The 24,476-nt window shown below is 39.7% G+C and overlaps 1 protein-coding gene across 1 annotated transcript; it reads right to left on the minus strand.

Moving 5' to 3' along the window:
- LOC121504369 (F-box only protein 41-like) lies at positions 1 to 22,540 on the minus strand. Its single transcript, XM_041779079.1, has 14 exons — positions 22,385 to 22,540; positions 17,411 to 17,950; positions 17,227 to 17,306; positions 14,232 to 14,304; positions 13,901 to 14,143; positions 6,504 to 6,609; positions 5,614 to 5,837; positions 5,375 to 5,490; positions 5,092 to 5,244; positions 4,906 to 5,001; positions 3,980 to 4,098; positions 3,335 to 3,493; positions 3,095 to 3,210; positions 1 to 63 (listed from the first exon to the last, which is right to left on the minus strand). Exons 1-14 carry the CDS (start codon positions 22,538 to 22,540, stop codon positions 1 to 3), a joined length of 2,244 nt encoding a protein of 747 aa, XP_041635013.1.
- Between the last annotated feature and the right edge of the window lie 1,936 nt (positions 22,541 to 24,476).

Genomic DNA, 24,476 nt, shown 5'->3' on the forward strand with positions numbered 1-24,476 from the left:
TCAGCAGAATCCTTCAGCCTTCACCTTCAGGACGTCACAGAGCCCGGGACGCTTCTGAAGAACCTAAAAAAACACAGAATGAAACTTTAGTCAGGACCACTTTGTTATGACCTGCCTGAACTAACGCTTGGTTTTCAGTTGTCAGGTTTGTTGGTCGTAGCTACGAAGCTTCCTTACCACTGCTATGTCTAATCCTGTAGAACAGCGGTTTTAAAAGTGTGTGAGAGGGAGCCTCCCCTAAGAAGAAAGTATTCATTCGGTGGACCCCCACCCACAAAAAGGATTGAAATTGGAAAAAAAAACAACAACAACATTTATGTCTAATCTTTAAACATTCTTAACATTGATATATTTCGGATATTTTTAGTGATGCACAATAAGTATTTTTTTGAACCGATACCGATAACCGATAATTTCCTACTCCTGATGGCCGATAACTGAATAAGAACCGTTATTTTTTTCTCAATTGTTGATTTAAAAAAGAAGTTTGTTCAATGTATTTATGCACATCTGTGGGTAAGAAGTGAGCAGAGATATTTATTATGAATTCTAACTGACATCACTCCTGTTTACATCAAAAAACAAATAACAATTCTGACTTTACAGCTGTTATTTTTTTAGTTAAACATTTGTGTACCAAAACACAACATACACAAACAACTGACAGACGTTTTCCCTTGAAACGAATTAAAGTATCTTGTCAAGTGGTCAAATCTGAAATTTCAATCAACTAAACAAGAATTCAGCTGACTCCTGTCAAATCAGACATAAAACCAAATAATAACAGGCTGTCATGCTTAACAAATGGATATGTTTGGGGGTCTGTTTTTTTTTTCTTTTTGCTTAAGTCAGAATTAAAGCGAGCTGATGTTTTACATAAAGACTTAAAACATGCACTGACAGAAGTCATATCAGAAATAGGTTAAAAATGTAAAGTCCACTGTGGTCTGTGGGTAAACTTCTGTTCCTAACGTCGATCAGACTGAATGAAACCACGTCAAACAGCAGGCAGGGATACGTCTATGAAAGCAGCAGTGGATCAGGAGGCTGTCAGACTGATTTTGTCATTTATTAGCGTTGCACCTTTTGGATCTAGCAAACCTTCGGCGGTTTCTGATGCCTGCTGAGTCAACACTCTGCCTGGCTTTGGCTTGGTCCTGATGCCCGCAGCTCACGACTACTGCCACTTCTTTTTAACGTCGTTGTGATGAAGACTTTTAAGTGACTTATATGATCCGCTGTGTTAAATTTTTGTGTCAGGACTGTTTTCCTCTCTTTGGGATCTTTGAGGGGCAAGTTTTACAACCACTGTTGTGTTATCCACTCATCCATTTTCTATACCCTTTATTCCGTTCCGGGTCGGCGGGGGGGGGGGGGGGCCTGGAGCCTATCCCAGCTGTCATTAGGCAAGAGGCAGGGTACACCCTGGACTGGTCGCCAGTCAATCACAGGGCTGACATATAGAGACAGACAACCACTCGCACCTATGACCAATTTAGAGTGATCAATTAACCAAATGAGCATGTTTTTGGTGGTGGGAGGAAGCCAGAGTACCCGGGGAGAACCCACGCGTGCACGGGGAGAACATGCACAGAAAGGCCCTGACCGGGCCACCCCTATCGTGTTATCCTCCCCTTAAATACTGAATAATTCCACCATGTTTTAGCCTCTTAGCGCTAATGCTGCTTCCTCTTCTTCCCTTGGGCCAACGGCGGGTCCCCTACTGCGGCGCCACCTACTGTTTCGGAAGGTGTAGTTTTGTGAGAAAGAGAACAAATGCCTTTATTATCAGTAGATTTTATTGGTTAATATTTTGTTATCAGGATAATAAAAATATGTAAAATGTATGCAATATCGGCCGATAATTTATCAGTGCCAATAATTATCGTGCATCCCTAGATATTTTGGTTAGCAAATGTCCTTAAACATCTGCCTTTCCCTCTTATTCAGTTATAATGCCATTGAATACCCCTTTTTCTTCTTTTTTGGCCATTTTACAACTTCTTTTTGCCTCTTTTCCCCATTTTTTCCACTTTTATCCCATTTTTGCCCTTTTTCACCTTTTTGCCCATTTAAGCTACCTTTCATCATTAAATATCATTTTTCCCCCAATTTTTTTGCTCATTTTTGCGACACCTTTTTTTTTTGCCATTTTTATCCCATCTTTTGCCCTTTTTTTACCATATTTTGCAACTTTTTATCCATTTAAGCTACCTTTTGCCATTAAATACCACTTGTTTCCTTTTTTTCCCCAATTTTTACCTCTTCTTTTTGCCTTTCTTTCCCATTTTACCCTTTATCATAATTGTTTTGCCAATTTTTGGCCATTCAAACCAGCTTTTGCCTTTACATACCACTTGTTTCTTCTTTTTCTGCCCATTTTTGCCACTCTTGACTGCTGAATGTCCATTTTAGTCACTTTCCACTCATTTTTTTGTCACTTCTCACCCATTTCTGCTACGTTCTGACCATTTTTCCACTTTTTCTCCTCATTTTTGCCCCTTTTCACCCATTTTTGCTGCTTTTTGACCATTTTTGCCCTTTTTTAAAACATTTTTTGCAACTTTTTGTCCATTTAAGCTACCTTTTAGCATTAACCACCACTTGTTTCCTTTTTTCCCAATTTTTACCTCTTCTTTTTGCCATTTTTTTTCCCTTTTTGCCCATTTAAACTACCTTTGCCTTTACATACCACTTGTTTCCTCTTTTCCTCCCCATATTTTCCCCTTTTCAATCAGTTTTTGCAGTTTTTTGACCATTTTGCCGCTTTTAACCCATTTTTATTGCTACTTCAGGCTGTTTTTGCCACTTTTCACCTCTTAGATTGTGGCTCTTGCAAAGGTATTTTTCAGCAATTTGGCTCTTTAGTTGAGTATCACTGCTCTATAGCATAGTCCCTATAGTAACTATAAGTCTATCCATTTTGCTCCATGCACAGCAGAGGTTAGCAAAGCAAATCACCTTTTTTCAGGTTTATGGTTCCGCGCCTCCCCTGAAGCTCTGTGGCGCCCCCCAGGGGAGGCCCGCCTCACACTTTGAAAACCGCCGATGTAAAGTAATATTTACAGTTTTATTTTGAAAATCTCCCCCTCACCTTCAGCGTTGTGAGGATTTCTCCGAACAGATGTCGAGACTCCTCAGTGTCCGGCTCTTCAAAGTAATCCTCCACAGAGACCTCAACCACGATCCACCGGAGGTTTTCACACACGCCTGCAGACACACGTCAGGTTATTAACCAATCAGGAGAGAGAATGAGGATCAGAGGTACAAAAGGACATTAACCAATCAGGAGAGAGAATGAGGATCAGAGATGTGAATAGAGGAAGGCTCTCACTGTGGAAGTGCAGGATGGCCTGACCACTGACGGGCGTGTGAGTCAGGATCAGAGTCTCAAGGTTCTTCAGACCAGCTTCACACAGATCTGTCGCCACCTGCAGGCCGAGGTCGGTGATACGCTCCAGCTCTAACACCTGCAGCTGAGCGCAGCTACACACTGAAAAACACACCAGAGAACAGGACTGAAATTGCTTAGTTCCATCTAGCTAATTGATGAAGAAGTATTATCAAAAAGAAAGTTTTTAATTGCTTTAAAATTTAAGAAGCAAAATTAAAAAGCAAAAGGAAAAGTGCTGGTACCATCAGAGACTCTACTTATTAAGAAAAGGCTGGTAGCTGAGCTTTTATTCTGAAACCTGTCCTCAATCCAGGTAATTTAACATCCCATTTCTTACTTAAAAACTGAAAGAAAAACAAAAAAGAAAGATATTGACAAACATAAACACAACACGTCTATAATAACTAACAAGCAGGGAGAGTTGAGTTTACTTTGGCTCCGTCTGTGTCTTCTTTTTTTGTATTTCACCGTCTTTAAATCTCTCTTTTATTTGATCATTTTTGTCTAAAAATGCAAAAAAGGTTTGTGAAGTCTTGAATTTTAATATATGTAAACAGCTAGTCATAAAGTTAAACTGCCACTCACCTAATGCAACCAATCCCTGAGTCCCACAGCCGGCCCCGCCCACGCTGAGAGAGCGGATGTGTGGCCAGCATCGACCAATCGTCTGCAGGCAGCGGTTTCCAAAGCGAGTGGGCTGTTGGCTGAAAGAAAAGACAAAGAAAACAGAAAAGTAAAAAACCTCTCAAAAAAAGAAAATGTAGAAATAAAGAAATATTTCTATCCAGGTAGGGATAATAGATATTAACTATAAACCCATAGAATGGACCCTGATAAACCCAGAGAATGGACCCTGATAAACCCATAGAATGGACCCTGATAAACCCAGAGAATGGACCCTGATAGACCCAAAGAATGGACCCTGAAAAACCCAGAGAATGGACCCTGATAAACCCAGAGAATGGACCCTGATAGACCCAAAGAATGGAACCTGATAAACCCAGAGAATGGACCCTGATAAACCCAGAGAATGGACCCTGATAGACCCAAAGAATGGACCCTGAAAAACCCAGAGAATGGACCCTGATAGACCCAGAGAATGGACCCTGATAAACCCAGAGAATGGACCCTGAAAAACCCAGAGAATGGACCCTGATAGACCCAGAGAATGGACCCTGATAAACCCAGAGAATGGACCCTGATGAACCCAGAGAATGGACCCTGAAAAACCCAGAGAATGGACCCTGATAGACCCAGAGAATGGACCCTGATAGACCCAGAGAATGGACCCTGATAGACCCAGAGAATGGACCCTGATAAACCCAGAGAATGGACCCTGAAAAACCCAGAGAATGGACCCTGATAGACCCAGAGAATGGACCCTGATAAACCCAGAGAATGGACCCTGATAGACCCAGAGAATGGACCCTGATAAACCCAGAGAATGGACCCTGATAGACCCAGAGAATGGACCCTGATAATCCCAGAGAATCAGCAGCTTTGATACTTACCAGGGGTGCGCTGGCGCCACTTGCAGGCTGCTGATGTTCCTGCAGCCCGCCCCTAGAGCCCAAAGAACTTCCTGACCCAGAGGATCGGAGGAACTCCTGCAGACAGAAGAACAGAGCGGCGGGTTAATAAAGACTAAACATTGAGGCGTTACAGTCGTCCACAGGTAGACAGGTGCGCCAGCTGACCTGTAGGTGAGCGTCTGCAGGTTTCGGCTGTAGCAGCTGGCGAGCCACAGCGTCCTGTCAGTGAGGATGTGAGGACACTGAGAGACGGACAGATGGAGCAGACTGCCCCCTGCTGACCGCAGCAGAGCCTCCAGCCCCGGCTCCACGCTGCCACTGAGACACAACAGTCACAAATAAGTTAACTACATTACCCATAATGCACCTCCTCTGTCTGCTGCTCATTGAAGAAGAGCATTGACCTAGTTTTTCTATGAGGGAACTGGTGTCTGTGTGAAGGTGTTACCGTGTGATCTTGTGGTAATCCTCTCGCGCCTCATTGGCTCGTCTGCTCCGAGGTTTCAGGTTGTGGAGGATCACGGACTGAGTCTGAGTGCACCACTGAGACAGCGTGGACAGGAACTGCAGAGAGAAACCCTGGATCAGGATCTTTCTGACGCCTAAAGTCCCTAATCTTGTCCTAACCTGTTTATATCTACAGTTATGTAAACGACAGCTCAAAGACCATGACGGCGGCGCCCTTACTTCTGCCGACACTCTGGCGTTCTCCAGTCGGAGGCGTGTCCAAACCGCTGGGTGCCTGGCGACGAACCTCCAATCGGTGCAGACCTCGGCGGCACGCAGCAGAGACCGAACATCCAGGTATGGAAACACACAGAAAAGCCCTGCCCTCAGCTTCAAGGTGTCCGCCCCCAAGTTTCTGTCACCGTAACGACGGGAGGGGGTGGAGTCAAGAGAGGAGGGGATTTCTGTAGGAAAAGTGAGAGAAAGGTGGGAATATAAGCCCTGGATTTTATTGTGAAAGGGCAACAGGAAGTGGCAAAGGCTACCTGAGGCAGATGTGTGTGTCTTAGCAAATATGAGTCTCCTCATCTCAGCACTGCTCCAGAATCCTTCCTCCTCTTCTCCGTCCTCCTCTTCCTCCTCCTCCTCCTCGGTGCTGTGGTGGCGGCGGTTTGGTTTACTCCACGTTCTCCCACATCCTCCCTCCCCCACCCTGGAAACACAGGAGGAAGAGAGGAAGATTCCAGAAGCTGCACAGCTCAATAATCCAGCATTATTTTCTCAGAAAAGGGCATCGAAGTACGATTCGCATGGGATTACTATTTCCTGTGGACCTCTGTAATACAGTCAGTATTCAAACCGGGAATTTTTACTCTTGAAATTACGAACATGATTGATTTACGCTGGATTAACACAGGCACAATTATTGCAAACTACCAAAGGTCCCTAGGTAACGCTAATCCTGTGCGAGTAGGGCTTGAGTTTGGAGAACAGGTGGCAGGGTTTAAGGAAGTGCTGCAGCTGTACTAAAGGCGACCCAGTCTGCCGTCCTCTATGAGTCCGTCCTGAGGCTGATGGAGAGCTGAAGTATTTTTAGAAATGTATTCTGAGATGAGAATTCTTTGACTTACCACCGTCTCTCTCTCCGTCCGTCTCCTCCTCTTTCTCGCCGAATCCACGGTGAAGCGTAGAGGTGGGGATGAACGTGGATGAACCCGCCCTCGCCGTCCCAGCCTCCTGAGCCCAGAGATAAAGTTCGCATACGGCCAGAGGGACCCCTGGGAGACAGATCCCACAGAGATTTACCAAATTAAAGAGCCAATGTTTAGTTTACAAATCCTGAAATTACTGGGGTTTAATAAGGAAATGTTGTTGAATAAATAATAAATGCACACGGAAATGTTAAATTATATGATTATATTCTAAGAGTTAAGACTGTGTACCATTGTACTGAATATTTAAGGTGTAAGTGATGCGTTCAGGTACCCGTACTGATGTTGGCTGTACAGCTGCTCCCCAAGTCTGTAGGAGCCGGACACACTGTAACTCCTCTGGAGAGCAGGACCATCACAACAAGGAGGAGAAGGAAAGATCAGTGCAGGTCATCATTCACATTTCCAAATATGTAAACTGGCTCTGACTGGTGTTTGGAAACAGAGTGTGTTCATGAAATATTCAATCAGGTTTGCAGAGAGAAAAGCAGGTCTGTATGTCTGAACTGGATCAGCAGGATGAAGCTGTGGTTAAAAAACTCTGAATCAGACGAAATGCCGAGAAAAACAGGAAAGGTGGAGAACAATGGAAAGAAACACAATGTCAGAGTTTACTCTTTCTTTACATTGGGCTTTAATTAAATCTGTGTGTCAACCATTTCAACAACTCCATTTAAATCTCATCATTTTGACATTTTTCTTCAAATTTAAAGGGCATTTCTGCTTCTGTCCTCAAAATTTGGACTTCTCTTTTTTCAAATTCAAATTCAATTTTTTTTCTTGTTTGTTTTTAAATTTTCTTTCTTGTCATTTTGACTTTTTCTAGACATTCCAAATTTTTTTCAACAGTTTGACTTTTATTTTTCTCCTTTCTGTTTCTCTTATTTTAAGTATTCAGACATTTTCCCCACATTATGCTTTTTAATACTGATTCCCTTATGAGTTCATTCTTGACATTTCAAGTTTTTTCTAAGGACTGTTTGATTTTTTTTACTGAAATTTTGACTTTTTGGTTTTGTTTGTCTCATTTCAACTGTTTCCTGTAATTCTGTCTTTTTTCCTCAATATTCCACCTTTTTAAAAAGATTTTAGTTTTTACTTTCTGTCAATTAAATTTCAGTTATTTCCTTAACCCCTTAAATCCTGTCGTTTCAAACTTGATACATACTTTTATGATACCTCTATCTAATCAATATGATCAATAACTTACTAAAAAACTTCTGAATACAATCTGATAAATGATAAAAAATGCCCTCAAGTGGATTATCAGTTACCGAAAACACCTAATGCATCAAATGAGATGCAAATAATATACGTTACATTTTATGGAAATTTGGATTTTTTTGGATTTCATTGGAAAGTTAAATAATCATTTCAGTCCCAAAAAAATAGAATTTTCTGGCTATAATTTGTGTTTTCAGGCTTGAAGTGTTAATATTTGGACTTTATTTCTCTACATTTTCTAAAATGCTGACTTTTTCTTGACATTGTGACCATTTTTCTCAAAATCTTTTTTGTTTTATGCTGTCCACATTGACATTTATGTATTTTTCATATTTCAACCCTTTTCGGACGTTATGTAATCAAACTAAATATATATCACCGTTTGTTCTCGATATTTAAAAAAAAAGTTATCTTTACAATTAAAATCTTTTCTCGGCGCGCCGGTGGTCGAGTGGTTGGGGCGCATGCCGTGTGCGCGGGCGACCCGGGTTCGGATCCGGCCCGTGGCATTATTTCCTGCATGTCTCTCCCTGCTCTCTCCCCTGTTTCCGACTCTATCCACTGTCCTATCAAATAAAGACAAAAAGGCCAAAAATAAATCTTAAAAAAAAAAAATCTTTTCTCAATATTTCATTTCTATTTCAACATTTTGATTTGCTTGTGACATCTGTATTTTTCTCAATTCTTTAACTTTTTTCTAAATTTTGACTTTTTACACATTTTTAGATATTTGACATTTTTCTTGACATTTCTCATTATTTGACTTTTGAAATGTTTTTTCTCAGTATTTCGACTGTTTTATTGAAAATTCCACTTGCCATTTATACTTTTGTTTTAAAATTTTGTCTTTATTTCTTATTGAAATTCAATTTTTTTTCTTGTTTGTTTGTTTTTTTTAACTTACTTGTAATTTTGTCTTTTTTCTGGAATTTTTACGTTCCTCCTTGTCTTCCTTAAAAATCCACTTTTTCCTTGTGATTTTAAGATTTTAGACTTTTCCCCACATTTTCAGTTTTTTAAAAGACATTCTGCTTTTTAATTCTATTTCTTTATCAATTACAATGAACCTTTTTGTCAAGATTGTTTGATTTTTTTTTTGTCTTGTCATTTCAACAGTTTTCCAGTAATTCTGTCTTTTTCCCTCAATACTAATATAATATTTAAACATTTTAACTTTTAACCTTCTGTCAATTTCAGCTTTTTCCTTAATATTTGGACATAATTTGACACTGTAGACTGAATTGAATGCACAAGGACTTTTTAAGAACTTTTTAAAATCGTACTTATTTTTCTATAGCTCTGTTTATGAATGACCTCCGCCAAGGAGGTTATGTGATCGGGTGGGATTGTTCATTTGTTCGTTTGTTAGCAACATAACTCAAAAAATTTTCAGGAAATGTCACAAATGGTATAAGGAAGAACTGATCAGATTTTAGGAGTGATCTGGATCACTGTCTGGATTCAGGAATTTTTTTTTTAAGATTTATTTTTGGCCTTTTTGCTTTTATTGGATAGAGCCAGAAACAGGCAAGACATACAGGAAATAGTGCCACGGGCCGGATTCGAACCCAGCTCGCCTGCATATATGGCGTGCGCCTCAACCACTCAACTACTCAACTACCAGTGCGCCCAGGAATTTTCTTAAGGTTTCTGTACTACTGGGAGATAGGGCTAATGGTGGAGGTCTGTGCTGTTACCACTTTACACCAGGAGATGGCAGACATGAGCAACTTCAATCCCAGCAGCATTTTGGGTGTGTTTCTATTCAAAGTTTGAATGTGAATTTGAATTTTGTTCTCATTCTGTTTTTGTAAGGACAGATCCTGATGAACAGCTGACCAAAGGTCAATGATGCACTGATCTCTGTGTGGACAGAAGCTGAAGCTTCAACAGGAGCTGACCTCACTGTTCACTCAGACTTTTTAATCTCCTGCCTTGAACTTTTTTTTAATCATGACTCTTTTTCCTTGTTTAATATTACATCCCACCTTGTTAAGGACTCAGTAACAAATTTAACACTTGACTATGCAAGGATACTATCATCATTATTTAAGCTTCTGCTTTATTGTGTAAGAGCTAAACACTTCATGTGTACCTGTTTCTGATAAAATAAACATTTGAACTGATTGTGAAAGCATCTATCTTACCAACAATTATCTTACACGAAAAACTATGTTACGGGACTAAAGTTGGCCACAACTATCTAAGAATCTTTGGGGGTTTCTAGAGATGTCAGTCTCTGTGGTCAAGTGGAAGAGAGGTCTGTTTGGGAGCCTGAAGGTTGCAGGTTCAAAGCTTTCTTTGGTTTGGTCTTGTTTTTAAGAGCTGAATCTGAAGAAAGAAGGGAAAGGCTTTAGGAGATGATAGCAGGTGTCTATGAGGGCTAGGGAGGTAGAGGTCTGTGTGGGAGTCTGAAGGTGGCGGGTTCAAATCTTAATACGGCTTTAACTCAAAATAAAGAGGAAAGACCCCTAGAAGACCAAAGCCAGTGTCTGTTTCTGTAGTCTAGTGAGATAAAGGATGGCTTGGGAGTCTGAAGGTGGCTGGTTCAAGTCTTACCATGGTTTGGTCAGTTTTCAAGACTTGAGTCTAAAGGGAGAATGTAAAAACCTTTGGAGGACTTCAGCAAGTGTCTTTCTCTGTGGCCTTGGGAGAGAGTGGGCTGCTTGGTAACCAGGAGGGTTGCTGGTTCAAGTCTTCCCATGGCTTGGTGAGAACTTGAGTTCAAAGTGAGAAGGAGAAAACCTCTGGGAGTCTAGGGTTGGAGGTTGTGACTTTTAAAGTCCGACATCCCAAATGAAGAGGATAAAAGCACCAGGAGAAGATCTCCGCTCTCAAGCACGAGCACCTGTGGCGGGAGAGGCTGGGGTTTGGAACTCAGTGTGGCCGGTACCTGGATCGAGCAGTGCCCTGTGGGATGGGGCCAGGGGGGGCTGTTTCCCCCCTGGTGTTCTGTGACATGAATCAGCAGGGGTTATGAAATTTTTTTTTTAAAAAGGTGTTAAGTTATTGATAGTCATCACCTATTATAGTTGTCTTCATTGTTGCCAACAATATCTTAGGCGACAGCTGTAGTTGACAACAACTTTAGTTGCCTTGGAATATAGTAGTTGTTGCCAACAGTAGTCGTCGCCTATTATTGTTGTTCCCAACTTTGGTCACCTTCTATAATCGTAGTTCTATAATCATCTAAGATAGTTGTTGCCTACTATAGTCGTCACCAACGACTGGTGACGACTATAGTAGGCAACAACTATAGTCCAAGGCAACTACAGCTGTCACCTAAGATATTGTTGGCAACAATGAAGACAACTATAATAGGTGATGACTATCAATAACTTAACACCTTTTTAAAAAAAAAATTTCATAACCCCTGCTGATTCATGTCACAGAACACCAGGGGGGAAACAGCCCCCCCTGGCCCCATCCCACAGGGCACTGCTCGATCCAGGTACCGGCCACACTGAGTTCCAAACCCCAGCCTCTCCCGCCACAGGTGCTCGTGCCCGCTTGGGTGCTTGAGAGCGTGCTAAACCCACTGCGCCACCAGTACCTTTCACAGTAGGAGATCTTCTCCTGGTGCTTTTATCCTCTTCATTTGGGATGTTGGACTTTAAAAGTCACAACCTCCAACCCTAGACTCCCAGAGGTTTTCTCCTTCTCACTTTGAACTCAAGTTCTCACCAAGCCATGGGAAGACTTGAACCAGCAACCTCCTGGTTACCAGGCAGCCCACTCTCTCCCAAGGCCACAGAGAAAGACACTTGCTGAAGTCCTCCAAAGGTTTTTTTACATTCTCCCTTTAGACTCAAGTCTTGAAAACTGACCAAACCATAGTAAGGCTTGAACCAGCAACCTTCAGACTCCCAAGCGTTCCTCTATCTCACTAGACTACAGAAACAGACACTGGCTTTGGTGTTCCAGAGGTCTTTCTTCTTTATTTTGAGTTAAAGCCGTATTAAGATTTGAACCCGCCACCTTCAGACTCCCACACAGACCTCTACCTCCCTAGCCCTCATAGACACCTGCTATCATCTCCTAAAGCCTTTCCCTTCTTTCTTCAGATTCAGCTCTTAAAAACAAGACCAAACCAAAGAAAGCTTTGAACCTGCAACCTTCAGACTCCCAAACAGACCTCTCTTCCACTTGACCACAGAGACTGACATCTCTAGAAACCCCCAAAGATTCTTAGATAGTTGTGGCCAAAGAGAAAGACGCTTGCTGAAGTCCTCCAAAGGTTTTTACATTCTCCCTTTAGACTCAAGTCTTGAAAACTGACCAAACCATGGTAAGACTTGAACCAGCAACCTTCAGACTCCCAAGCAATCCTTTATCTCACTAGACTACAGAAACAGACACGGGCTTCGGTCTTCCAGGGGTCTCCTCTTCTTTATTTGGTGTCAAAGCTTGAAATTTGACCAAGCCAAAGTAAGATTTGAACCTGCAACCTTCAGACTCCCAGCCAGACCTCTCTTCCTCTTGGCCACAGAGACTGACATCTCTAGAAGCCTCCAAAGATTCTCCTTTCTTTCTCTGGACTCAAATCTTGAAAACTGACAAAGTGTTGAGATTTGAACCTGGACCGTGCAGTCTCCCTGGCAGTCCTGGATCCTAGGCTACAGATGAACGTCTGAGGTTTTCATTACCTCCTTTGGTCAATGGACTTCAAAATCAACCAGCCCCACCTGAATTAGGTTTGAACCAGGAACCTTTGGACTGCCAGTCAGTCTTCGATCACCCTCAGCCAAAGGATCAGAGACTCGCTCAAGTTTCTCCAAAGCTTTCAGTGTTTTATTTGGATGTTGGACTTTCAAACTCAGCAGTAGTGAATATGAATCAGTCACACAACCTGCAGACGGCCAGGTAATGAGCCAGATGGTAGATAGGGTTTCCAAGAACATTTTCACCTTCCTTTGGTCTAGGTCTCTCCCTAAGGATCAAACACAGGACCTCTGATAACTCAGGCAGTCCTTTATGCCTCTGGGCTATTGAGACCGACACTTAGTTTTACATTTTTTCTGGCAATTTAAGGAAAGATGCATCCACAATGACCCAATGCACACTGCCAAAACAACAAAGGAGTTCATCTGGGGCAAGAAGTGGAAGGTCTTAGACTGGCCAAGTCAACCTCAAACTTAAGTATGCATTTAGCCCGATAAAGAGGAGACTGAAGGTAGTAACCCTGTGGGTGTTTTTTTTTTTTTTTTTTTTACACTTAACATTTCTACGATTGCCATCCTATTGATATTTATATATTTTCACAACATCTCAACCTTTTCTCTGACATTGTACTAAATATTTCACCTTTTTTTAGATGTTTTCTTCTTTGCAAAATTTCAAATATTTTCTCAATATTTAGACTTCTATTTGGACATTTTGATTTATTCGGTACATTTCAATTTTTTTTGTTCAGGACATTAAAATATTTTTTCTGTATTTATTTTTTATGTATTTATAACATTTTTATATTTATTTATATATTTATTATATATATTTATTCTATCATATATATATTGCATTTTCTGATATTTGACAGTTTTCTTGACATTTCTCATTGTTTGATTTTAAAAATATTTTTGTCAACATTTCAAACTTTTTCTTGACATTGCACTTTAAACTTTTTTCCTTTTTATGTTGACATTTAATATTTTTATTCTGTGTTTAAGTTCATTCTTTCCACAATATTTCAGCTTTACCATGACATTTTGACTTCTGTTTAATTATTCATATTTTGATATTTTTTTCCCAAAGTTCCACTCTTTTCTCTCAACCTTAAAACTTTTCTAGATATTTGAATTTTTTTTCTTTTTCCGCTGCCATTTCTTTTTGTTCTTTACATTTAAACCATCAGCCTTCTTTCTCAGCATGTTGACTTTGACATCTTTTCCACGACTGATGTCAATGCTTTTTCATACTTTTCCTTTGCAAACATTTGTTTGAATTTTTGGGGGAATTTTGTGTTAAAAGTTCTGAACTCTTTTCCTGCCATACTCTCAGTTTCAGAATAAAGTGCTATTATGTTTTTATGTACATATTCATCTTTAACATTACATTCTGAACATTTTTAACCCCTTTAGTGTTTTTTCACTCACCCGGTTCCCGATTGTTCCCTGCATCTTGTTGGCGATGATGTCATCGGTGCTGGCGTCCAGACTCCGCCCTCCTCGTCCAGGTACAGGTGTGTATCCCTCAGAGAAAGCATAGGGGTCGGCGTATGCTTGGGTGTGAGCGTACCTGTGGTGGTGAGCGTAGAGGTCATGGCGTCCGTGTGAGCTCAGCAGCAGCAACTGTCTCTCTGCACGGTCGGCTCGCTCCAACAACGTCTCGATGAAAACCTGAAACAAGATGAGCATACACCTGTAGGACGGGTGTTTTTACTGAAAACCGTGTTTGAAATAACAACAGGAGGGGTCTGAGGATCACCTGCAGTCTCGATTTGGCCTCGGCCTCTTTCTCTGCCGTCTCTCTCAGGAAACACTCAATGTCGACCATCTCTCTGAAAAACAAACCCACAGGACCTTCTCCATAAACGCCGTGAATGTTCAGGTTATCAGTGAATCAGAGACCTCTGATAGAAACACAGAGCAGAAAGACTCAGACAACAGAAATAAACACGTGGATCTCTGCAGCCTCACAAACACAGAGGCCTCTGTGCCGCTTTGTTTGTGAGGCCCTCAGGGCCGCTGTCATCTTCTATTGGTCATCTCTGCTGAGCACAGCTGAGGCTGTGAGCGCTGATGCAGACTAAACATGACGTGTCCTCTATGTGAGCATCATGTTGTTTCTCTGTCCAGGACACATAATGGGATATGTCAGAGATATAAAGCTCTGTTTGCTGTGTTTATCGGATTAAATGAGAAGACTAATGCATATTAAAGAGAATAACATTATGACTGCAGACACCAGGCTCCCTGTCTTTTATATTTATCTAAGATCCTCTTTTACTGCCTCCTAGCACAAAGTTTTACTGGATTTGATGTGAAAACGAGATTCTCAAGCCTTGATGAAAGGAAACTGCCCAGTGATGAGACCCCTAAACCTAATGAGGCTCTTCCTACTCCTAACGAGTCCACCGTGCTGGTCAACGGTCATAAGAGTGAGGATTTCACTTGGAGCTTGGATCCTCCCTTCACTAGTGTTCAGTCCAGTTAGTCCCATGACCCCTCAGGAAGGTGAGCTCCAGCACCTCAGACCCACCACCCTAGACTAGATTCATCATAGAACCGAGCCAGGGAAATCAGAATTAAAGCAAACAGGTGAGTTTCTCCACTGAAATTCTAAACCAAGCTTTTACTTTGAAAAGCTCAAACCAGAAACTGTACATCTTCTATCCATGCAGACACACATATCTGATTAAACAAGGTACATTTTTCATTTACCTGACTTTTTTGGCAGACGTATGCAGCTTTCAGTAAAAACAGGGCGAGCCTTCTATTCTCTAGATCAGTGTTACTCAACCCTGCTCAACCAAAGAGCCAAATTGTTAAAAAAAAAAAAAAAAAACCTTTGCAAGAGCCACAATCTAAGTGGTGAAGCAAAAACAGCTTAAAGTAAAATAACAATAAGTTAAAGGCAGAAAAAATAGTCAAAAAGCAACAAAAATGGGTAAAAAGGGGTGAGAATGAGAAGAAAGAGTGGGAAAGGGGTTAGAAAGTAGTGAAAAATGGGTGAGAAGTGACAAAAAAAGAGTTACAGGTGACATTAGATGGTCCAAATTTGGCAAAAATGAGTGAAAAGTGACTAAAATGGGCAAAAAGCAGTCAAGAGTGGCAAAAATGGGCAAAAAAAAATTAGGAAACAAGTTGTATTTAATGACAAAAGGGAGCTTTAAATGGGCAAAAAATGTGAGGAAAAAATGGTGGAAAGGGGCAAAATGGGCCTAAAGTTGCAAAAAGAAGTGTCAAAAATGGGCAAAAACTAAGATTAAAGGGGGATTTAATGAGAAAGGGGAGCTTAAATGGGCAAAAATATGAGAAAAAAATGGTGAAAAGGGGCAAAAATGGGTAAGAAGTTGCAAAAAAAGGTTTCAAAATGGGCAAAAAGTAGGAAAAATGTGGTATTTAGTGGCATTAGGTTAGTTAAATGGGCGATAAATGGCAAAAAAAGGTATTAAAGGGCAAAAAATGGGCTAAAAGTAGCAAAAAGAAGTGGCAAAAATGGGCAAAAACTAGGATAAAAGTGGTTTTTCACAAGAAAAGGTAGCTTAAATGGGCAAAAATATGAGGAAAAATGGTGAAAAGGGGCAAAAATGGGATAGAAGTGGCAAAAAAAATGGTAAAAAGTTGCAAAAAAAGGTTTCAAAATGGGCAAAAAGTAGGAAAAAAGTGGTATTTATGGCATAAGGCAACTTAAATGGGCGAAAAATGGTTTTAAAAAAAAAGGGCAAAAATGGACTTAAAGTGGCAAAAAGAAGAGAGTTGCAAGATTTTGTTTAGAAGTGGCAAAAACAGGCAGAAAAAATGGTGGAAAGGATGAAAATTGACACAAAATGGGGTTTATGTTGCAATTTTTTTTCAATTAGGCAAAATTGGTGAAAGTGGAAACAGTGTAATTCCAAAATGTTCTTAGTTTTTAAGGCATCTGGAGACCCCCTCTCAGTGTCTCGCGACCCCAAATGGGGTCCCGACTCCAACGTTGAGAACACCTGCTCTATAGAATAACATTAGCGATATCCAAAATAATCCTCAAGTTCCCCCCAAACAAATAATAAATAAATGTAAAATTATCAAACTAAATGAAATCATGTGTTAGTCGAGGAGATTAAAACCGCCCCCATGTCTGCTTGCTGCAGATATGGGGGTGGTGTGAATGAGTAAAAACCTTGAGGTTAGCTTCGGCGGTGCAGCAGGCTAGTCTCTCCTGGGCTTCCTGGCTTTTGTCAAGACTCTGCAGCAGGAAGTTTGACACTTTTATTTGCAGCGTTGAGCATAAACGGTAAAACATTGTGGGAAATAGTGATGCTGCATGGTCCCCCGTGCATCCATCAAAGATAGTAAAGAAGTGAGATGGCTCACTCCTCACTAATCTCCACGCAGGAAAACAATGCAATGTTCACATTTAGTATGAACACACAAAACGACAATTAAATCCAACAGGAACAAACAGAGACAAAGCCATCAAAGGCTCAGCGATACAATTAACACATTTCTAATCATGCACCTTCAAAATAAAAGCTGGAAAGTGAAATAAAAGAATATTTCACAGCTGCAGTGGGGACAGTGAGAAGCCAATGTAGGGCTGACAACTTCCTGTTTACTGGCGAGTATTCGGTGAACGAGCTCTTGTCCTACCCTCACCCCAACAAATGCTTACAGTGTCACATTTAAACCCAAACTCCAAAAATGACCTTCATGTTTATAAAACACCTCAGAATTGATCGATTTAGAGGCCTGGAGAAATCAAACCTAGAGATACTTACTGATGTCGTTCACTGAGCTCTCTCTCTTTCTCGTCCACCTCTTTCTTCAGCTGCTCCATCATCTCCATGGCAGCACTGACCTGATAAAAATCACAGAAAATTAAAACTTTAAACTATTATTGATAAAAGTGCTTAAATATATAAAACAATCAGTATTAGTTCTCTGAGTCCAAGCTCCACTCACCTGCCTGGCCAGGTACGACGCCCTGTCTTCTACTTCCTGTTTCTCACACTTTAGTCGCTCGCCGTCTCGCCTCTCCCGTTCAAGCTCTGCCTCCCTCCTCTGCAGCTCCACCCTCAATCGGCCCATGCGGCGGTTCACCCTCTCCTCAACCTCCGCAAACGTCCGAGCGATTCTGTGATCCAGACCCAACCCGAGCCTCTCCTCCAGTCCGATCCCCACCGACAGCCCCAGGTCCAGGCCCAGCTGGAGACCCACCTGGCTGAGGCTCCTACCTGAAGGAGGCCCCACAGAGCCGGGAATAGCCAGAGCGGTGGACGGCCCCTCCGGAGGTCCCGGAGATGAGGGGAGAGCGGGGTCACGAGAGGGGCCGAACATTTCCCTGAGCAGCTGGATGGAGGCGGATGACGAGGCCAGATCCAGGCAGGCCAGCGGCAGGGGGAGGCTGTGGGCTCTCATACCCAGGGAGGAGCTCTGTCTTTGGGATACAGGTTGTCTAGGGAGTGGGAGTAGGGCACCAGATCTGGAGCTTCTGACCCGAGCCTAAAATGTGAGAGTAAGATAAAAAAAACAAAACATCTGACCAAGACTGAGAAGGACAAGCAGGTTTGACTAAGGACCATATAAACATCCTTAGCACTGTACGATCCGTGAATCAGACCTTAGGATAGAGCAGATGGAGGGAGCAAATGATGACATCTTTTGGAGCTATGTCAGTATCAGCAGATTAAACATTTTTGACCATTTACAACCAATATAATAGCAAAAAAAAAATCAGACAATATCAACTGTAAATATCAGCCTGTATCAAGTAAATATCAGTCCATATCAGCTGTAAATATCAGTCTATATCAGCTGTAAATATCAGTCTATATCAGCTGTAAATATCAGTCTATATCAGCTGTAAATATCAGTCCATATCAGCTGTGAATATCAGTCCATATCAGCTGTAAATATCAGTCCATATCAGCTGTAAATATCAGTCTATATCAGCTGTAAATATCAGTCTATATCAGCTGTAAATATCAGTCTATATCAGCTGTAAATATCAGTCTATATCAGCTGTAAATATCAGTCTATATCAGCTGTAAATATCAGTCCATATCAGCTGTATATATCAGTCTATATCAACTGTAAATATCAGTCTATATCAGCTGTAAATATCAGTCCATATCAGCTGTAAATATCAGTCCATATTAGCTGTAAATATCAGTCCATATCAGCTGTAAATATCAGTCTATATCAGCTGTATATATCAGTCTATATCAACTGTAAATATCAGTCTATATCAGCTGTAAATATCAGTCTATCTCAGCTGTAAATATCAGTCTATCTCAGCTGTAAATATCAGTCTATCTCAGCTGTAAATATCAGTCCATATCAGCTGTAAATATCAGTCTATATCAGCTGTAAATATCAGTCCATATCAGCTGTAAATATCAGTCTATATCAACTGTAAATATCAGTCTATATCAGCTGTAAATATCAGTCTATATCAACTGTAAATATCAGTCTATATCAGCTGTAAATATCAGTCTATCTCAGCTGTAAATATCGGTCTATCTCAGCTGTAAATATCAGTCTATCTCAGCTGTAAATATCAGTCTATATCAGCTGTAAACATCAGTCTATATCAGCTGTAGTCATCAGTCTATATCAGCTGAAAACATCAGTCTTTATCAGCTGTAAATATCAGCCTGTATCAGCTGTAAATATCAGTCTACATCAGCTGTAAACATCAGTCTATATCAGATCTAAATATCACCTGTAAATATCAGCTATAAATATCAGTCTATCTCAGCTGTAAATATCAGTCTATCTCAGCTATAAATATCAGTCTATCTCAGCTATAAATATCAGTGTATCTCAGCTGTAAATATCAGTCTATCTCAGCTATAAATATCAGTCTATCTCAGCTATAAATATCAGTCTATATCAGCTGTAAACATCAGTCTGTATCAGCTGTAAATATCAATCTATCTCAATTGTAAATATCAGTCTACCTCAGCTGTTAATATCAGTCTACATCAGCTGTAAACATCAGTCTATATCAGCTGTAAATATCACCTGTAAATATCAGCTGTAAATATCAGTCTATATCAGATGTAAATATCAGTCTTTATCAGATGTAAATATCAGCCTGTGTCAGCTGTAAATATCAGTCTGTATCAGCTGTAAATATCAGTTTATATCAGATGTAAATATCAGCCTGTAAATATCAGCTGTTAATATCAGTCTATATCAGATGTAAATATCAATCTATCTCAGCTGTAAATATCAGTCTATATCAGATGTAAATATCAGTCTGTATCAGATGTAAATATCAGTCTTTCTCAGCTGGTAATATCAGTCTATATCAGATGTAAATATCAATCTATCTCAGCTGTAAATATCAGTCTATATCAGCTATAAATATCAGTCTACCTCAGCTGTTAATATCAGTCTACATCAGCTGTAAACATCAGTCTATATCAGATGTAAATATCAGTCTATATCAGATGTAAATATCACCTGTAAATATCAGCTGTAAATATCAGTCTATATCAGATGTAAATATTAGTCTGTATCAGATGTAAATATCAGCCTGTGTCAGCTGTAAATATCAGTCTCTATCAGCTGTAAATATCAGTCTTTCTCAGCTGTAAATATCAGTCTATATCAGATGTAAATATCAGTCTATAACAGCTGTAAACATCAGTCTGTATCAGCTGTAAATATCAGCTAAAAATATCAGTCTATATCAGATGTAAATACCACCTGTAAATATCAGCTGTAAATATCAGTCTGTATCAGATGTAAATATCAGTCTATATCAGATGTTAATATCATTCTATTTCAGATGTAAATAACACCTGTAAATATCAGCTGTAAATATCAGTCTATATCAGCTGTAAACATCAGTTTATATCAGCTGTAAATATCAGTCTATATCAGCTGTAAATATCAGTCTATATCAGCTGTAAATATCAGTCTGTATCAGCTGTAAATATCAGTCTACATCAGCTGTAAATATCAGTCTATATCAGCTGTAAATATCAGTCTATATCAGCTGTAAATATCAGTCTATATCAGCTGTAAATATCAGTCTATATCAGCTGTAAATATCAGTCTATATCAGCTGTAAATATCAGTCTATATCAGCTGTAAATATCAGTCTATATCAGCTGTAAATATCAGTCTATATCAGCTGTAAATATCAGTCTGTATCAGCTGTAAATATCAGTCTATATCAGCTGTAAATATCAGTCTATATCAGCTGTAAATATCAGTCTATATCAGCTGTAAATATCAGTCTATATCAACTGTAAATATCAGCCTATATCAGCTGTAAATATCAGTCTATATCAGCTGTAAATATCAGCCTATATCAACTGTAAATATCAGTCTATCTCAGCTGTAAATATCAGTCTATCTCAGCTGTAAATATCAGTCTATATCAGCTGTAAATATCAGTCTATATCAGCTGTAAATATCAGTCTATATCAGCTGTAAATATCAGTCTATATCAGCTGTAAATATCAGTCTTTATCAGCTGTAAATATCAGTCTATATCAGCTGTAAATATCAGTCTATATCAGCTGTAAATATCAGTCTATATCAGCTGTAAATATCAGTCTATATCAGCTGTAAATATCAGTCTATCTCAGCTGTAAATATCAGTCTATATCAGCTGTAAATATCAGTCTATATCAGCTGTAAATATCAGTCTATATCAGCTGTAAATATCAGTCTATATCAGCTGTAAATATCAGTCTATATCAGCTGTAAATATCAATCTATCTCAGCTGTAAATATCAGTCTACCTCAGCTGTTAATATCAGTCTACATCAGCTGTAAACATCAGTCTATATCAGATGTAAATATCAGTCTATATCAGATGTAAATATCACCTGTAAATATCAGCTGTAAATATCAGTCTATATCAGATGTAAATATTAGTCTGTATCAGATGTAAATATCAGCCTGTGTCAGCTGTAAATATCAGTCTCTATCAGCTGTAAATATCAGTCTTTCTCAGCTGTAAATATCAGTCTATATCAGATGTAAATATCAGTCTGTATCAGATGTAAATATCAGTCTATATCAGCTGTAAATATCAGTCTATATCAGCTGTAAATATCAGTCTACATCAGCTGTAAATATCAGTCTATATTAGCTTTAAATATCAGTCTACATCAGCTGTAAATATCAGTCTATATCAGCTGTAAATATCAGTCTACATTAGCTGTAAATATCAGTCTGTATCAGCTGTAAATATCAGTCTGTATCAGATGTTAATATCATTCTATTTCAGATGTAAATAACACCTGTAAATATCAGCTGTAAATATCAGTCTATATCAGCTGTAAACATCAGTTTATATCAGCTGTAAATATCAGTCTATATCAGCTGTAAATATCAGTCTATATCAGCTGTAAATATCAGTCTGTATCAGCTGTAAATATCAGTCTATATCAGCTGTAAATATCAGTCTATATCAGCTGTAAATATCAGTCTATATCAGCTGTAAATATCAGTCTATATCAGCTGTAAATATCAGTCTATATCAGCTGTAAATATCAGTCTATATCAGCTGTAAATATCAGTCTATATCAGCTGTAAATATCAGTCTATATCAGCTGTAAATATCAGTCTGTATCAGCTGTAAACATCAGTTTATATCAGCTGTAAATATCAGTCTATATCAGCTGTAAATATCAGCCTATATCTGCTGTAAATATCAGTCTGTATCAGATGTAAATATCAGTCTATATCAGCTGTAAATATCAGTCTATATCAGTTGTAAATATCAGTCTATATCAGCTGTAAATATCAGTCTAAATCAAGTAAATATGGCCCTCTATTGGCCATAAATATCTGTCTTAACTGGCTTCAATATATCTTCTGTAAATATCGGCCAATTATCAATTAATCAATAAAATGCCCTCCTATTAGATAATGATGAAGGTAATAAAGTAACAGCTGTGTTTGCGTTACCTGCGACAGCACCAGCAGGGTCTCATAGGTGTGTCTGCTGACCAGGTGAGCCCTCAGCTCAGGTACAGATGAGAAGCGAAACTCGTCCCCACAGCGAGGACAAAAGTAGGGCAGCTCCAAGGAAGACGAGGCAGAGGAAGAGGAAGAGGAAGACATGCTTCAGTGGGGAGCTGCAGACCTGGAAGATAAAACAGGGACAGAGACGCTGCAGCAGAGGGACTCAATGGGAGTAAAATGTGCTTTTATGTATTCCTGCTGCATGAATCTGGGTCAGTGTGTGGATGTGGATGTGTGCTTCATAATTGATTTCATGGAAATAAAGAATTAATGAGAGTGAAATCTGTGGATTAAAACAGCAAAGCTCCAGAAAATGTGTGTGTTTCTGTGCCAGTGTGAGCCTGTGTCACACTTCTTAGACGGAGCTGATCGTGTCTGAATCTCTCGCACACGCCTGTAGGATCTGACATTAGTAGGGCACGCGTGTGCGTTTCTGTCAGGCTAATTGGGAAGTGAAGCGTGCATCTTCCAGCCGACCGGCCGCGCATGCATGTCTGTGTGTGGAAGATGAAAAACACACTTGCTGATGCTGCACTGGGCGTGTGCGTGTCCTCAGGTCAACCCCGTGTGGAGGAATTTAAAGTCTGGATGGATGAGCAGGAAGAAAGAAATGTCTGGGTGTGGATTTTTGCTTTTTGATTGTAGTAAAGCTTTCATTTTTAGCATGTTTCCAGAGGCTCTTTGGAGCTAGAATCCCCAGCAGGTGCAGACAGCAAACATTTGTTTCTGTTGACTTTCTGTGTCTCAATCTCAGCCACTTTTAGATGGATTTAAAATGAAATCTTCTTCAGACTGAGGCTGGCTGCTAGTGCCCAAGCTAAGGCTTGTTTATTTCAGTTATTCGCCCAGATATCCCTGAAGTGTTTGCTCTTAAACTGATGGAGCAGTAGTCTCCCTGATCTGGAATCATAAATATCAGGCTGGTATGATATTTCCATTTCCAGATCGTACTGCCTCTGATGGAAACGCCTCACCAAGCTCATGGAGTTAGTATCACACAAAGGTGGTGTCGCATGTTTATTATTAAACTGTTGGAGTGGAGTACAGCTAGATCTTTCTGGTCTTTTAGTGTGCTAGCTAAGCTGCTAACTCCATAAGGATCTGTTAAAGCTAATGTGGCTAAAGCTAATTTAACTTTACCCAAATTAGCTTTAACAATTATAGCCGAAGCGCCCATAGCTACATTAGCTACTTAGTTAAAATAGCTATGTTCTTAGCTTTAGCAAAGTTGGCTTTAGCAAACATAACATGAGCTAGCATGGCTAATATAGCTTTGTTAGCTACATTAGTTTAACTGACATTAGCGGCATAATTGTGTTTTCATGAAAAGACTGGCTGCAGACCACAGGTCTTAGACAACCCCCCATGCAGACCACTATGGTGAGACACCACATCTGTCAAAAAGGAAATACGTGCTAAAACTTTCAAAATAAAGTCAGATAAAACTTCCAGTTAGGGTAAAGATACCAAAAGCTGAAAGTCAAAAACCTGACCTGTAGAACCTGATTACAAAATATTTAATAAAGCTGAATAAACAGTCTGCTAACAGGAAAAAACGCTTGTCCTCCATGAAAACACTTTAATGCTACTAATGTAGCAAAAGCTTACTAAGCTACATTAGCGATATGATAACATAGCTAAGTATGTTGCTAATTTGGGAAATCTAAAGCTAACAAAGCACATTGGCTATGTAAGCTACATAAGGTAGTCGTAGCTAAAGTTTAAGTAAACAAAGCTACATTAGCTTAATTAGATTAAGCTAAAACTAGACCCGTTTTAGAAGTTGTAAGTGAAAGATGGCTTGCTTTAGCTTTATTAGCTTTAGCTCAAACTAAAAAAAAACTACATCGGCTTATGTCATAATGATACCTATCTAGCTAGTGAAGCTATGTTAGCTTTATCTAAATTATGTCTATACATAATTCAACCCCCGGTTTGACCTCTGACCTTTTTCTCTATTTTATCTCTAAAATGTTTCTTAGTCTGTAATATTGTAATTTTTTTATTTTATTAATGTAACTGCCAGACTTTGTTT

This window comes from Cheilinus undulatus, linkage group 22 (genome assembly GCF_018320785.1).
Source record: "Cheilinus undulatus linkage group 22, ASM1832078v1, whole genome shotgun sequence".
Classification (NCBI taxonomy): domain Eukaryota; kingdom Metazoa; phylum Chordata; class Actinopteri; order Labriformes; family Labridae; genus Cheilinus; species Cheilinus undulatus.